Source organism: Natrix helvetica, assembly GCF_964273705.1.
Source record: "Natrix helvetica genome assembly, chromosome: 3".
NCBI lineage: Eukaryota > Metazoa > Chordata > Lepidosauria > Squamata > Natricidae > Natrix > Natrix helvetica.
In genome coordinates, this window is record NC_138549.1 from 171,011,344 (window position 1) to 171,028,868 (window position 17,525).

Sequence of the window (17,525 nt, forward strand, 5' to 3'; positions counted from 1 at the left end):
CAGGGTTGTTGTGGGGAAAGGAGGTGGAGGAAGGTGTGTAGGTAATGTTCACCCCCTTGAGTTATTTGTAAAAATAATAAAGGTGCGATACAAATACATAAATAAAGTCAATGCAAGATATACCACGATGTAAAAAAGATGTGGAGACTCTAGAGAGAGTGCAGAGAAGAGCAACAAAGAGGATTAGGGGACTGGAGACCAAAACATATGAAGAACGGTTGCAGGAACTGGGTATGTCTAGTTTAATAGAAAGAAGGACTAGGGGAGACATGATAGCAGTGTTCCAATATCTCAGGGGTTGCCACAAAGAAGAGGGAGTCAAACTATTATGCAAGGCACCTGAGGGTAGAACAAAAAGTAATGGGTGGAAACTAATCAAGGAGAGAAGCAATTTAGAACTGAGGAGAAACTTCCTGACAGTTAGAACAATGACTCAGCGGAACAGAAGCTGCCTCCAGAAGTTGTGAATGCCCCAACACTGGAAGTCTTTAAGGAGATGTTGGATAGCCATTTGTCTGAAACGGTATAGGCTTTCCTGCCTAGGCTGGAGGTTGGACTAGAAGACCTCCAAGGTCCCTTCCAACTCTACTATTGTATTGCATTGTATTGTATTGTATCTTGTGGACTCCCTGGTGTTCTCCGAGCTTGGTTGTTTTACTGCAGGTGTTTCATTATCAAACTAGATAACATCATCAGTGCCAGCAGCACTTACCATGACATCTACTTTGGCAGTACAACATCTGCAAGAAAGCAACCCAGCTTAGAGAGCACCAAGGAACCCAGTTTAAATCCGAGAGACACATATTCCCTTCTATGCAGGTGTCTTGGCTTATAAACCAGGATTGGTGGTTAAGTGCGGCTCAGAGGAAGACATGGACTACTAGAAGATGGACCATCTACAGTTGGAAAGTGCAAAGGGGACACTCACATGAAACCTTTAATTTAATTTTGGCTTGGCATGTTAAGAGAATACTTTGTAGATACAATAGTAGAGTTGGAAGGGACCTTGGAGGTCTTCCAGTCCAACCCCCTGTCTAGGCAGGAAACCCTATACCGTTTCAGACAGATCACAGCTCATGGTTGAGCGATTGGGGGTTTAGTCAATGGTGACTTAGTCAAACCACGGTTTAGGATATTGTGTGAACTCAGTTGATGATATAGAACAGGGATCCCCAAACTTGACAACTTTAAGAGCTATGCTGGCTGGAGAATTCTGGGAGTTGAAATCCACAAGTCTTAAAGTTGCCACGATTGAAGCTCTCTGATACAGAAGATGGAATCTGGATCAACTATAATGAAACCCATTTCTGAGGGAACATATTTACAAATATGTGCAGAGGTTTATATATGGATAACAAAAAAGGATAAGGATAACAAAAAAATATTTAGGGAGTTAGCTTTTTTAAAAATAAAATAAAGGAAGGTCTGTCATCTTTTGTTGGTCCATGTTGTCTTACTACCTGTAGTAGTTTTCCCCGCACAGCTAACTAGAGAAATTAGCTAGATGTAGTAGCATCAACATCACCTTTAACAGAGGACTGTTCTGAATCCCACCTTCCATGAATGAGCTTGCTTAATTTAAATTTGAAAAAAAAAACACAGAGATGGCCCAATTCAAATTAAGCCACAACACCGAATTGTCCTTGGCTGATCTTGGGAGCTAAAGAGAAAGGATGACCCCAGTTAGTCCTTGGAAAAGAGGCTCCAGAAATCCCAGAGCTGAAAAATAGTTTAAAAAGTCGAGTAAAAATTGGCCAACTCCTTCAACATCTAGGAAACTGTGCTAGGAGTTGTGTTTCTCTCTAGGATGGCTTCTCTTTCCTTTATTTATAGTATCTGATGTGGCTACTACACATTGCAGTGGGCAGCTGTGAAGCCACCTGCTGTGGGGGGAAAAAAACCTCCTACCTCCTCTTTTTTGTTTTTGCATAGATCCAGAGATGTTTTCTGCACCCAAATTGAATTATTCGTGTTTTCAATCTGGGAGTCAGTAGGAAAAATTGCACTCCTCATAGTTACCGTTCTAATAGGAGGAGGTGGTTCATTTTAGCCCTATCCAACACAGATAATATTTGTACACAAGCAGACAACTTAGAACAAAGCAACACAAATATTATCAAGATAAATTGTGGGGGACAACGGGACAATGAATGAAATTGCTGTGCCAGGAACTACAGTGGAATTTTTTTTAGAGGGCCAAGCCTTTTTTTCTATGCTAGTTGACTTCTCCCAAATAGGAAGGAAGGAAGGGAGGGAGGGAGGGAGGGAGGGAGGGAGAGAGGGAGGAAGGAAAGAGGAAGGAATTGGGAAGAAGGAATTGGGAAGAAGGAAGGAAGGAGGGAGGGAGGGAGGGAGGAAGGAAAGAGGAAGGAATTGGGAAGAAGGAATTGGGAAGAAAGGAGATGGGAAGAAGAAAGGAGAGGGAAAGATGGAGAGAAGGGAGCAGGGGAAAAGGAAGGAAGGAGGGAGTGGGGGGAGGATTGGGAAGAAAAAAGAAGAGGGAAATAAAGGAAGGATAGGGAGAAGGAGGGAAGGATTGGGAAGAAGAAAGGAGATGGAAAAAGGAAGGAAGGAAGGAAGGAAAAAAGGAAGAAAGGAAGGAGGGAGGGGAGAAGGAAGGAGAGGGAGGGAAGGGAGGGCCAGCCTACGTGAAGGTCAGAAGGATAAAGACCCAGAGAAGCCCCCTCTCCTCTTACCTCTGCGGCTTCCTTCTCGAATTTCTCGATGGTCCGCTTGTCAATGCCCCCGCATTTGTAGATGAGATGGCCGGTGGTGGTGGACTTGCCAGAGTCTACATGTCCAATGACCACAATATTGATGTGGGTCTTTTCCTTCCCCATATTTCCTCCTTTGGCAGAGGCCTGGGCTTACAGGGGGCGGGCAGGGGAGCGGGCTGATTTGAGCTAAAAAGGGTGGAAAAAGACGGAGCAGCGGCTGCGAGGAAAGGCTGTGTGCAAAGAAAAGAGGAGGAGATCAGGAGGGTTGTTGTCAGGAGCAACAAGAACACAACACAGAGCCACATAACGCCATCCTGCCCAGCCTTCGGTTCCACAGGCCAAGAAAAGCCATGTCCATCTATCTGTCTGTCTGTCTCTCTCTCTGTGTGTTATAATAACATTAAGCCTCTTCTTTAGCCATTACATTTATTGCTTGAGAAATTTCAGATCCAGATTTTGGATCAATCCCTCTTCAAGGTTTTACCAAACTTTTCCTGCCTTCTTAGACACCTTTATTTCCTGCCTCCTTGAATGTCTGTATGTCACGTTCCAAGTTAATTGTCTTATTGCATCAAAAATATAAGCAACAGCTTACAGAATATGGACTGCAAGCGAGTGCAGTTGTTTGTTTGTACGAAAGACACTGGAGAAGGTGAAAAGAGAAACCAGAGCTTTTAAGATGAGAAAGAGAAATACACACACACACACTCGACACACACACACTCTCGACACAATTTCTAAAATGAAAAATGAAACACCAGGAGGCTTAGGCTGTGCAGCTTACGCGAAAGAGGTCAAATAAAATGCAATGAAAAGTGGCAGCAAATTATTTTATACGACAACGAAGATCTAATTCCCCAAGCTTAGTACTAAAATCCTCAGTACTAATATCTTGTGGTTTATGAAAATTGAGAGAGAGAGAAAAGGCCTCTCGTTATTCAGCTCAAAGGAAAGAAGGATGGATGGATGGAGAGAGGGGGGGGGGAGATGGAAGGAGAGACAGGATAAGAGAGGGAGGGAAGGGAGGGAGGAAAGGAAGAAAAAGGGAGGAAGAGGAGGAGATGAGGGGCCTTGAGAAGGAGAGAGGGAGGGAGGGAGGGAGGGAGGAAGGACAGGATAAGGGTCAGAGCGAGGGGAAGGAAGGGAGGGAGAGAGAAGGAAGGAAATAAAGGAGAGAAGGAATGACAGGATGTGGGAGGGAGGTAAGGAAAGAAGAGGGAGGGAGGAAATAAAGGAGAGAAGAAAGGAAGGAATGACAAGATGAGGGAGGGAGGGAAGGAAGAGGGAGGGAAGGGGAGGGAGGGAGGAAGAAAGGAAGGAAAGGGAGGGAAGGAAGAGGGAGGGAGGAAGGAAGGGAAGGGAGGGAAGGAAGAGGGAGGGAGGGGAAGAAGGAAGGGAGAGAAAAGGAAGGAGGGAAGGAATGAATGAAAGAAAGAAGGAAGGTAGTGGGAGAGAGGGAAGGGGAGGAAAAGAAGGAAGGAAGAGGTCAATCAATTCCATCTGCTACCAGAGCAGGTGACTACTCTTCCTTAAATGTTTTAACTTGGCCCTAAATTAAAACAAAAGGGGCCCCTTGCTTTGTGAGGGTCCCGAATTGAGAAGCTGGGTTGATATGAAAAGCACTCCCTCCCTTTTTTTTTTTTTAAAAAGGGCACCTTTCTTTCTGGAGAGGATGCAGAAAAGGGAACCCCTTTGCTTCTCCGAATGCCAAGGAAGGTTAATTTAGGCTGCTGCACCTCCTTTTCGACCTCAGGGACAAATAAGGAGGCCACTTAATTTGAACCACACAGCAGCTAGGGCGAATAATCGGAATTTAAGCCAGGTCTTTCTAGAACAGACAGGAGCTGCTGCCCCGAGTGAGGAAATTAAGCATTTTGTCTTATTAATTATTATTAATTAAGCATTCCTTCATGAGCCCCCTTTTCCCAAAATCTTTGTTTAAATTAGGGTTCAAGTTGGTGGCTTTCTCTTTTCCTGACCCCCCCCCCCCAAGTCGCATGGTTTTAAGATTTAAAAAGCTGAGGCTAGACTTGGGAAGCCCTTGGCTTAGCCTGCCGCTCAAGCCACCCGTTAAAAGACGAGGGCTATTTTTATGAGAGGATGATTTATTCATAAGGCATCCATCTATCTCTCCATCCATCTGCCTGTCCCCCACCTCCAAAAATGCTTCAAGTCTACTCCGTTTTCCAACCTGTTCTTTCCCGGCCCTTTTATTCCAAGGGCAGTTTTGAGGCATTTGGTTATAAACTGTGTCTTCCTAAAGCCCAATATGGTGTTGCAAAAAAATTGGGGGGGGGGGGAGCCATAAATAGCTTTTTTTTTTTTACAAGATGCTGGAAATGGGGAAGGGGGTTATAAAGGCCTTAATTTTCTCCGCAGGAATATTGCAAAATATAAGCTAATATAGGAAAGAGATCTTATCAAAACGGCTTCAATCCTCTTTTGTAAAAAAATAAAAAAACTAGGCCTCATCCTGCACCTAAAGCAGCCATCTTTGCTTTCCACCTTCCCTTCTCACCAAGACGTTTAATTCCCATGCTCTTCCCTGAAGAAACATACAATTTTCATTCATTTTTGCCTGGGGGGGGGGTGTTTCTTAGCAAAACTCCTCCTCCCTCACGCAGCAACCCTGGGAAGCAGCAGCAGAACAGGTGCATCCCTTAGGAATTTGGCATGTCCCTGTTCTAACTTCAGAAAGGGGGGGGGGGGATAAATAAAATGCATGCAAAGCACCCGGATCTGGGTGCAAAAGCTGCCTATCTCATTCTAGAAGACAGCCGACCTGTGCAAATAAAAAAAATGCATTTTAAAAAATGCAAAATGCAAAAAAAAATGCATTTTAAAAAATGCAAAATGCAAAAAAAATGCATTTTAAAAAATGCAAAATGCAAAATAAAATGCACTTTTAAAAATAGATAAATATAGATAGATGATAGATAGATAGATAGATAGATAGATAGATAGATAGATAGATAGATAGACAGACAGACAGACAGACAGACAGACATCGGTCGGGGCCTCCCATAGAGGCCCAAATACGCGTTGACATCAGGAAAGGTTCAAAAGCTATTGGGGGGGGGGGGGGAGAAAAGCATCTCGTCATGTCCCTCCCCCCCAACGCGCACACACTCCCGGGTCGTGTCCGGTTCGCAAGACACGCTCTTCCCTCCAAATCGCCCCCCTCCTTCCTATCCTTTCTCCACGGGGTTATTTTTAAAACCCAAAGCACCCAGCCTGGGTTTATTTTAGATCGTGTCTAAATCTCCGGGCTGGCGTAAGAGATGGGGAGGAGGGGACGAAAGGAGGGGAGGCAGAGCCTTCCCATGGAGAAATAAACCCCCAATTATTATTATTATTATCAATCTCTTTCTTTTCTCGTCGCTGCCCGGGTGGCAAACACAACCCTCCCCTCCCAAAAGTAACTCTGGTCAACGCGTCTAGCCGGCTTTTTTTTTTTTTTGCAAATCCTGGGGTTGGGAGGCAGGCAGACGGCCCTTTGCAAGGTCAACTGCAAAGCCCGGGGTGGGGGGCGCAAGGAGCGGTTTTTTGCGCGGCTCCCACCCTCGCTGGGGAGAAATAAGGAATGATTATGATAAGAATAATGGAAGCGGCGGAGGAAGGGGCGTGGGGGGGATTAAGAGGGGGAAAAGGTGCCCTTGCTCTGTAGGCGTGTTGTGTGTGTGTGTGTGTGTGTGAGAGAGAGAGAGAGAGAGGGAGAGGGATTGGGAAAAAGAGAGAAAGGGAGGGAGAGAGAAAGAGAGAGAGAGAGAGAGAGAAAAGGCAGGGGATCAAAAGAAGAGATGCGCCTAAAAGGAGAGATCCATTTCGACCCACGAAGCCATCCCAGGAGCGGTGATTCCTCTCCATCGTGACCTTCGCGGCCCCCTTTTTCCAACACCTCCTGCGCAACTCTCTCTCTCTCTCTCTCTCTCTTTCTGTGTGTGTGTGTGTGTGTGTGTAAGGGATGGAGGGGCGTGGGGGGGTGAGGGCCCCGATGTACAACCTACAGCCGGGGGAAGGCACCTGCAACCCCCACCCCACCCCCTGCGCCTTCAAAAGCCTCTTGCAACGACCTCGCCTCGCTCGCCCCCCTTGGGAAGTCAGGGCGGGACACCCCCACCCCCCAACGGCGCCCCCTCCCCACTCCTCCTGCCAGGCGAGTCCACACCCACCCACCCACCCCGCAGGGAGCCAGAAGAGGTTTCCCCCCCAGTTCCTCGGAGGCGCGGCGAGCGGGAGCGCTGCGCTGCGCCCCGCCGGAGCTCTTACCGGCAGCGGCAGTTGGAGACGAGAGGCTGGCGAGCTCGGCTCGGAGCGCTTTATTGCGCGGAGCGAGTCCACCTATTGACGGCGGCGGCGCAATGCAGTCGCCCGCTCTCCCCTCCCCTCCCGGCACTACGGCATTGCGGTAGAGAGCGGAGGCGGGGAAGGAAGGGAGGGAGGGGAGGCGGGCGGGCGGAATGCAAATGCCCGCTAATTGAAGGGGCACGCCGGGGCACCCACCGGCCGGCAGCAGGTGGACAGCACGACGGGGTGTCCGAGATGCGCAAGCGAAGCGCGCACCTCTGCCGGTCCGGTTCAGGAGATGGGGGATGGGGGAAATGATGCCTTCCCACGACCTGCTGGACCCAGGTCAGGGGAAGGAAAGAGAGAGAGAGAGAGAGAGCAGAGATGCCCGGCTTGGTTCTTTTGGGGGAATTATTATTGGATGGCTGGGAAGAGGGTATTGGGCATGGGAATGGGGGACCTCGCCCGTTGGGTACTGGGAAAAGGTTCAACGCGGAGAACTGGGGAAGGTGGGATTCAGTTTCCCCGGGTTAGAGGGGTCGTGTGAATGCTCTCTTGGTGCGTCCGGGGATTGTAAACCGCGATGAATCTAGGTTGGCGGGTGGGCTCAAGCGCATCGCGTTGGAATTCCGTTTCCCCGTGTTTAGAAGGGTCGTGTGGATGCTGTATTGGTTCGTGTTAGGGATTTTCAAACGCAGATGGATCTGGGTTTGTGGAAGGGTTCAACGTCCGGGGCAAATTCAGAAGATGGGGACGGGGAGGCAAAGGGGCAATTGAGTGAACCCGGGGGTTCAAGGTGTCCTGCGAACGCAGAGCAGCTGGCTTTGTTAATGTGGGGGTGTCAGATGCGATGGCCTTCCTTCCCTTAAGGGTGTTGGGAAGGGAGGGTGTTTGACAGGACTATTTAAATAAAGAACCATAAAGGCATGTGAGAAGATGTGAAAAGACGATCACAGCAGCCAAAGAGGAAAAGGGGAATGAATAAATATGATATCCTTTTAGCCCTGCTCCAAAACTTAATAAAAAGGATCAGAGTCGGAGATTTATTGACAAAAGGGGGGGGTCCTGTCTTTTGTAGCTAGCTTTGTGGGAGCCCCAAAACGTCACCCATTGATAATTTTAGGAATATCCGTGAAGGAGGAAATACATTTTGTTCGAAGCTCATTGAGTTTCCCCATTCAATAGGCAGCTTTTGTTCAACGCACAATCCAACTGTGCCGGTATTTCAACTTTGCAGGATCCAATCTGGGTTGGATCACTGGATCCATCATTTCAATCTTGACATGGAGTACCTAAGCTAGTAATTCTATGCACCAAAGCATTCATGTGTATGACTTTTTAAGCATTCTTACCTAGCCTAAAAGGTGGATTATAGGTAAAGGTTCCCCTCGCACATATGTGCTAGTCGTTCCTGACTCTAGGGGGCGGTGCTCATCTCTGTTTCAAAGCCAAAGAGCCAGACGTCTCCGTGGCCATGTGGACGGCATGACCAAACGCCGAAGGTGCATGGAACACCGTTACCTTCCCACCAAAGGTGGTCCCTATTTTCCTACTTGCATTTTTACGTGCTTTCAAATTGCTGGGTTGGCAGAAGCTGGGAGAAGTAATGGGAGCTCTCTCCATTACACGGCGCTAGGGATTCGAACCGCCAAACTGCCGACCTTTCTGATCGACAAGCTCAGCGTCTTAACCACTGCGCCACCACGTCCTGTAAGCATCCTTAAATAACCTAAAAGGTGGAATATACAGGGTGGTAATTGGACACTGCAATTTTAAGATGTGTGGACTTCAACTCCCAGAATTCTCCGTCCAGCATGGCTGACAGAGGAATTCTGGGTGTTGAAGTCCACACATCTTAAAGTCTTCAAAGGGCTGTCCAAGAATGCAGCAATAATCCAGTCTTGGAGGCCACTAAAGCTTAAATTATTGAAAAAACGGGCCTCGCCTCCAGGTGAGGACACACCTGGTTTATCAACTGCTAAAATGTTCCAGGTAAAGGCAGTCCTCAACTTACAACCACGATTGGGCCCAACATTTCTGTTAACTGAGACAGTTGTTAAGAAAAGGGCCCCCTTTTCTTGCCATAGTTGTTAAGTGAACCACTGCACTGGTTTAAGTTAGTAACACAGTTGTTAAGTGAATCTGGACTTCACTTGTCAGAAGGTTGCAAAAGGGGATCACAGACCCGCAGGTTATTGCAACCGTCATAAAGATGATACCACTTGCCAAGCTTCCGAATTGTGATCACGTGACTCTTGAGGATGCTGCAGCAGCAGCCGTGTGAAAAACGGTCCTAAGTCAATTTTTTCATTGCCGCTGTAATTTCAAATGGTCACTAAATGAATGGCTGTAAATCAAGGACTACCTGTGTTATGTTCCTGTTCGCCATCAATTCTGGATCCAACCACCATTCTGAACAGGCATCCACCCAGACCCCCAAACAACTCTCCCCTATCCATACATATTTACTTTCGGCTGTAAATGTATTATTTAACCAATTTCTATGGCTTGTACCATTACACTAGTATTCGTGCTTGTACATCTGGCGGCTTGTCTCCTGGAGGTGTTCAGGAGTCCCAGAGAGAGACGTCGTTCCAGAGTCCACAAGAAAGGAGAAATATATTGGAGCACCATCCTGGGATTAAGGAAATCTAGCACTTCAGTAGCACCAGACTAAACAAGTTGAAAGAAGGTGTGTTTCCCATGACAATGTTCTGGTAGCCCTAAAGTAGAAAGGAATAACATAGAGACCTTGATGTTCTTTGAGCTTGGCGGTGCATTGATGATGTTATCTAGCTGGGTCATGAAATGTCTTGCAAGCAAACAACCAAGCTTGGAAAGGATTGCACACCCCTCCTCCTCCTCTCCACAAGTACCCCTCTCTCTTTTAGCACCACTGATGTTACCTAGATAGGTAATGAAAAATCTGCATGCAAACAATCAAGTTCAGAGAGGAACAACTCTGAGGAACAGATACTGCAGTCTCTTCTATAGGCCTTAGGAATGAAGGCTGTCTGGAGGACTTTGGGCCAATCAGAATCAGACTAGAGCTGGAAGGGGCCTTAGAGGTCTTCTAGTCCAGCCTCCTCAAGCAAGTGGCTATCTAGTCTCTTCTTAAAAACCACCAGAGATGCAGCACCCATAACTTCTGAAGGGAACTTGTTTCATTGGTTAATTGTCCTCACTGTTAGGAAGTTTCTCCTTAATTCCAGGTTGCTCCTTTCCTTGATTAGTTTCCATCCATTTTTTTCTTGTTTTGCTTTCTGGTGCTTTGGAGAATATGTTGACCCACTTTGTGGCAGCCCCTCAAATACTGGAATATTGCTATCATGTTCGCCCTAGTCCAGGGGTGTCCAAACTTGGCAACTTTAAGACTTGTGGACTTCAACTCCCAGAATTCCCCAGCCAGCAGAATTCTGGGAGTTGAAGTCCACAAGTCTTAAAGTTGCCAAGTTTGGACACCCCTGGACTAGTCCTTCTTTTCTCTAGACTAGCCAAACCCAAATCCTGAAACCGTTCTTCTATGTTTTAGTCTCCAGGCCTTTAATCATTTCAATCACCAGGAGATGGTGAGTTCTAATCCTGATTTAAGCATGAAGTCCAACTGGGGAATTTGGGCTCAGTCACTCTCAGCCCAACCTACCTCACAGGGTTGTTGTGGGGGAAATAGAATGAGGAAAGTATGTTGGATATATTCTCTAGCTTGAGTTATTTGTAAGAATAATAAAGGCAGGATATAAATACATCGGTCCAGGGCTCTCACTCAATGCACTAATGACCAGACTGAAATGACCCCAGTTTGGAAACAATGCAAAGTGTTTCCAAGCACTCAGATTACAGGTTAACAAAATTGGAGGGGACCTTGTAGGTCATCTAGTCCACCCAAGCAGGAAACCCTGCACCATTTCTGACAGATGGCAGTCCAGTCTCTTCTTGAAAGCCTCCAAGTGATGAAGCTCCCACAACTTCCGACGGCAACTTCTGTTCCATTGGTTGATTGTCAATACCAGGAAAGATTCTGGAAAAAATAATCAAGCAACGTATTTGCGAACACCTAGAACCAAACAATGTAATAGCCAAAAGTCAACATGGGTTTGTCAAAAACAGATCATGCCAGACTAATCTTATTGCATTCTTTGATAATGTGACAAAATTAGTGGACCAGAGGAATGCCGTTTATATAGTTTACTTGGACTTCAGTAAGGCTTTTGATAAGGTAGACCATAACCTACTACTAGATAAAGTAGAAGAATGTGGGTTAGACAGCATCACCACCAGATGGATTCGTAACTGGCTGACCAACCGCACTCAATGTGTAGTCCTCAATGGAACTGCATCTACATGGAGGGAAGTATGCACTGGAGTACCCCAAGGCTCTGTTTTACACCCAGTACTCTTCAACATCTTCATCAATGATTTGGATGAAGGAATAAATAGGGAACTCATCAAATTTGCAGATGACACCAAGCTGGCAGGAATAGCCAACAGTCCAGAAGATAGGCTTAAGATACAGAAGGATCTTGACAAACTTGAGCATTGGGCACTATCTAATAAAATGAAATTCAATGGTAAAAAGAGTAGGCTTCTACATTTAGGCAACAAAAATGGAATGCACAGGTACAGAATAGATGATACGTTGCTCAATAGTAGTAACTGTGAAAGGGATCTTGGAGTCCTAGTGGACAACCATTTAAATATGAGCCAGATGTGTGCAGCAGCTGCCAAAAAAGCCAGCACAGTTCTAGGCTGCATCAACAGGAGGATAGAATCAAGATCACGTGAAGTGTTAACACCACTTTATAAGGCCTTGGTAAGGCCACACTTGGAATACTACATTCAGTTTTGGTCGCCACAATGTAGAAAAGATGCGGAGACTCTGGAGAGAGTGCAGAGAAGAGCAACAAAGAAGATTAGGGGACTGGAGACTAAAACATGAAGAATGGTTGCAGGAACTGGGTATGTTTAGTTTAAGAGTGTTTGGAAGCCGTCGGGGTCTGGATGGGGGACAACAGACTCAAACTCAACCCCTCCAAGACTGAGTGGCTGTGGCTACCGGCACCTCGGTTCAGCCAGCTGATTCCATCGCTGGCCATAGGGGGCGAACAACTGCCCCCTGTGGAACGGGTGCGCAATTTGGGCGTCCTCCTTGATGCCCGGCTGTCAATGGATGACCATGTGGCAGCCGTGGCAAGGGGGGCGTTCCACCAGGTTCGCCTGGTGCGCCAATTGCGCCCCCTACTGGACCGGGATGCCCTACGCATGGTCACTCATGCGCTGGTGACGTCCCGCCTGGACTACTGCAACGCTCTCTACATGGGGCTGCCCTTGGGACGCGCCTGGAGACTGCAGTTAGTCCAGAACGCAGCCGCGCGGGCTGTGATGGGGAGTACTAGGTACTCCCACGTAACACCTCTCCTGCGCGAGCTGCACTGGCTACCTGTGGTTTTTCGGGTACGTTTCAAGGTCCTGATTACCATCTTTAAAGCGCTCCATGGCACAGGACCTAGTTACTTGCGGGATCGCATTGTCCCACATACATCCCTGCAGCCAATTCGCTCACACAGGGAGGGGCTTCTCCTGGTGCCGTCCACTAGGCAATGCCAGCGGGCGACACCAAGGAGTAGGGCCTTCTCTGTGATGGGCCCAACCCTCTGGAATGACCTCCCCCCCGACATCAGAACCACTACTGACCTCCGCTCCTTCCGGCAAAAATTGAAGACTCACCTGTTCCGATTAGCGGGCCTGGCATAATTACAACTGTTCCTCCTGGTAAACATACTATTAACTGGTTATTTTAGGGGTATTGTTTTTAATTTAATTTGTGTGTGTCTTAGGGGTTTTAAAATTATATTTATATATACTGGCTAACTGTACAGTTCTTTTAATTCTATTTTAAACCTCCTCCATATTTAACTGTACATATTTAATTCTTCTATTTATTGTATTTTGATATATTCTTTGCATGGACTGTACACCGCCCCGAGTCCCTTTTGGGAGAGGGGGCGGTCTAGAAGCACAGTAAAATAATAAATAATAAATAATAATAATAAGAGAAAGAAGGACTAGGGGAGACATGATAGCAGTCTTCCAATATCTCAGGGGTTGCCACAAAGAAGAGGGAGTCAAACTATTCTCCAAGGCACCTGAGGGTAATACAAGAAGCAATGGGTGGAAACTAATCAAGGAGAGAAGCAACTTAGAACTGAGGAGAAACTTCCTGACAGAACAATCAATCAGTGGAACAGCTTGCCTCCAGAAGTTGTGAATGCCCCAACACTGGAAGTCTTTAAGAAGATGTTGGATAGCCATCTGTCTGAAACGGTATAGGGTTTCCTGCCTAGGCAGGGGGTTGGACTAGAAGGCCTCCAAGGTCCCTTCCAACTCTGCTATTGTATTGTATTGTCATACTTCGAGCAAATACACTGTTTTCTACACTTTTAAAACACCACTGACCTAACTAAGGATACATATTTTATATGCAGCATTCCACATGATTTGTAGGCAGCATTATTTCGATGTAGTATCTTTGGCAGCCAAAGAGTGGTGGTGGGGAAGCATTATAGCTTCCTTGTTGCTCGTTTTATACATCTTACAAAGCTACACTGGGATTAATTATTAAAGATTATGCTGCTTTCTTTCCAATTTCTTCAAAAACCGTTCAAGCGAAATGCTTGCTAATGGACACCGGGCAACCTTGAAACATTTTGATTAATGTCATTTTATTCCCAAGGGGTATAATATCATCCATAAAGTATTCTTAGCCCATCCTGATGATAATTGTGGCCTTTTGCAATGATTAACAAAATCAGGTTTTCATCATCTGCTTGAAAACAGGCAGTATCGTATCTGCGTGTATGTTATTCTGTCCTGGGACATTAGAATTCAAACAGACAAGCTGTCATGCCCCAGCATATAACTTTTACATACTGTTGTTGCTCTCTAGCCCCATCTAATGGCCGGAGGGACAAATATGCCCCAACATACGATCTTTATATACTGTTATTTCTCTCCCCCCATCTAGTGGCTGAAGAAATAAATACCAAATATATTGTTTGAAGCTGACCCCACCCCAGGGGTGGGTTCCTACCAGTTTTAACCTCTTCTATAGAAGAGGTTCCACAACTCTACAGTGCCGTTTAGAACCGGTTCCAGCTCCCTCCCACCGCCCGTCCGCACATCATCAAGATGAAGAGCGAGAGGAGGAATTCTGGGAGTTGAAGTCCACAAGTCTTAAAGCTGTCAAGTACCCTGGGGGTATTTTTCTAAAGGGTTAGGGGTTCAAGGGTCTTGTAACCTGACAGCTTTAAGACTTGCGTGCTTCAAATGCCAGAGTTTCTGAGCCAACATTTTGGTTGCTAAGCAAGAGCGTTGTTAAGTGAGTTTCACCACATTTTACAAGTTGGCCATGCCCACCCAGTCGCATGGCCGGCAAGCCACACCCACCCAGTCGCATGGCCACAAGCCACTCCCACAAAGCAGACCACACCTACAGAAGAGGTTCTAAAAAAATTTGAAACCCACCACTGCCCCACCCCTATACGCAATAGCCCTCGCTCTCCAAACAAATGTATGGTGGGAAGCCAGAGTCCATTTCCTCTAGCATTTGGAAAAGGCAGAAGTACAAAGAATAATCCATCTTAATCTGTGGCACATGGTCACCCAAGGACAAATTCACATCCCACGCCCAGAGCATCGCTGGTGAGATTTAAATTGTTTGTGTTTATTAATTGTTACCTTCATCAGTAACTCAATACTGTCTATCTTGGTTCTCATTGTACTGTATGTATCCCTGTTTCCCCCACTTTCACCATATCCTGTTCTTTCAATAAAGCATTCATTTCTACGCATACGGTCTGTTTTATTGGAGGATAGGTGGGTTTACTTGCATGTCGAGCTGCACACAGAGTAGTGGGGGGCAGAACAGAAGCAACTGCCACCAACACTCCAGACTTAACAATTGTCAACAAGAAAGACCAAAATGTCTAGAATGGGGCACCGCCCGTACCTGGAGAGAGCAGAATAGAAGTGAAGTGGAGGAAGATCAAACAAATGTAAACACCTGTGAATAGAAATAGAATGACTTTGGTAAAAGAAAGCAAAGATACTACCAATGGTAATTGGGTGCAATCCTAAAACATCTGGAGAACCCCCAAAATACTACAGGAAGTCCTTGACTTACAACAGTTCATTTAGTGACCGTTCAAAGTTACAACGGCACTGAAAAAAGTGACAGGGCTGTTTTTCACACTTACAACCGTTGCACTATCCCCGTCGCCAGGTGAGCAGAATTCAGAAGCTTGGCAACTGACTTGTATTTATGACGGTTGCAGTGTCCCAGGGTCATGTGATCCCATTTTGTAACCTCCTCACCAGCAAAGTCGGTGGGGAAGCCAGATTCATTTAACCATGTAACTCACTTAACAACTGCAGCGATGTACTTAACAACCATGGCACAAAACATTGTCAAATGGGACAAAAATCCCTTAACAAATGTTTCACACAGCAACAGAAAGGTTGGTCTCAATTTTGGTCATAAGTCGAGGACTATCTGTACTACATTTAGTTAGAGCTAGACCAAGAAGTTAGTTAAGTTGTCTCCCTCTCTCTCTCTCTCTCTCTCTCTCTCTCTCTCTCTCTCTCTCTCTCTCTCTCTCTCTCTCTCCCTCCCTCTCTCCCTCCCTCCCTCCCTCCCTCCCTCCCTCCCCCTCTCCCTGCCTCTCTCTATCTCTATCTCCTATCTATCTCCATCCATCCGTTTGGAAACATCAATTCCACATTATTAGACTGTTGGATTTCTGAGATGGATTTGAATCAGAGGCCTTTTGGTTAAAGACATCTCACAGTGAGGAAGATTATTGCTCCATCAGCATATGTCTGCATAGAGTTCAGTTTTCTAATCTTCTATAATAGAAAATTAATCTATTAATCTATGATGATGATGTCACCTACTTTGAGTATTGAAAAGTCTGCAAGAAAACAAGCGAGCTCAGAGAGTACTCATGTCAACCCTGAGTGACAAATATTCTCCTTTATTAGAAAATTAATCTACTTAATGCATGCAAAATAGCAGATAGTTACTGGATAAGAGTGTGTGTATGTGTGATATATATACCGTGTTTCCCCGAAAATACAACCTGTCTTGAAACTAAAGCCTTGCCACATTTTTCGCATGGGCAAAAATATAAGCCCACCCCCGAAAATAAGCCCTCTGGACAATCCCCCGCCCTCCCGCCAGGCAAAGCACCGCTCGCCGACCTAGTGGTATCCCGAAGGCACCAACCTGTGGGAATGAGGTGGGGGCAAAGGCGTTCGCATTGCTTGGTGTTTTCGGGGTACCGCTAGGTCGGTCAGCAGCGCTGTGCCCAGCTGAAGAGGGGAGGTTGCTGGGCAGCTGCTCTCTTGCGAGCGGGCTCCCGAAGAGCCGGGCACAGCCTCAGGGTCGAATGACTGTGTTGCACTCTTGCAGCAGCAACGCAGCAGCCATGAGGTGACCAAGCTCGCGAGCAGCCGCCTGGCAACCCCCCTTTCCAGCCGGGTATAGCGCCGGAAAAGACCCGAATACAAGACCAGCATACCTACACCCGTGAAAATCTACGAAAACATACACACAAACACACACACACACATATACATACATACACATATACATACATACACATATATACATACATACACATATACATACATATGTGCGTGTGTGTATCTAAATAAATGAAACTATATGTTATTACTAATATATATTTTATATATCATATCACTGTATTGTCTTTGTTTCCCTTTTCCTTGCTTGTTTTACTTCTTGTACTCTTGTATAAACTTCCTTCCTAATTCTTCATCTTTTTATGGTTGTGAGCCACATAGTGTAGCCCCCATGGTGAGATAAGCAAATAAATGTAATAATACCGGTAATAATAATATAAGGATCTAATAAAATAAATAAGGAAGAAAGGATGGGTTGGTATTTTTTTTTAAGTTTAGGGGGTTTTCTTTAGACCTAACTAACTATCTTTGTAATTGATGCTATTTTACACATGTACATCCTTAAAAATGAATGTACACCCGTCCTAAAGTAACTGGTTGGAATTTACAGTCTTCGTGTTAACCCACAGATGAAGAGGGAACTGCCTGGGTCTGCCGTGCCTCTTATTTCAACAATGAAACACAGCGCAACAGCCAGGATGCTGTTATAAATAGCAGAGCACAGGGTGAAGACTCTCAGTCTCCTCTAACCAGTTTAGCCAACACAATAAGCCTTTCTTCTCATATGCCTGGATCGAAAAATATTTCAAGTCAAATATTTCAGAATCATTCTGACATCAAGGCATCCTCTCCTGTTTTGCTTTACCCATTCATTGAATAAATGTCACCCGGTGATTTACAGCAGGGGTGTCCAAACTTGGGAACTTTAAGACTTGTGGACTTCAACTCCCAGAATTCCCCAGCCAGCCTGGCTGGGGAATTCTGGGAGTTGAAGTCCACAAGTCTTAAAGTTCCCAAGTTTGGACACTCCTGATTTACAGC

At 46.0% G+C, this 17,525-nt stretch overlaps 1 protein-coding gene across 1 annotated transcript in view; it reads right to left on the reverse strand.

Moving 5' to 3' along the window:
* The window catches only part of EEF1A2 (eukaryotic translation elongation factor 1 alpha 2), a 32,639-nt gene extending 25,513 nt beyond the window's left edge, over positions 1–7,126 (reverse strand). Inside the window, exons 1-2 of the mRNA XM_081945995.1 lie at positions 6,987–7,126; positions 2,697–2,947 (exon numbers count right to left, since the gene is read on the reverse strand). Coding sequence (XP_081802121.1) covers positions 2,697–2,840 — 144 coding nt within the window. The 5' untranslated portion in view covers positions 2,841–2,947; positions 6,987–7,126. The remainder of the gene's footprint in view (positions 1–2,696; positions 2,948–6,986) is intronic.
* Positions 7,127–17,525: the final 10,399 nt, after the last annotated feature.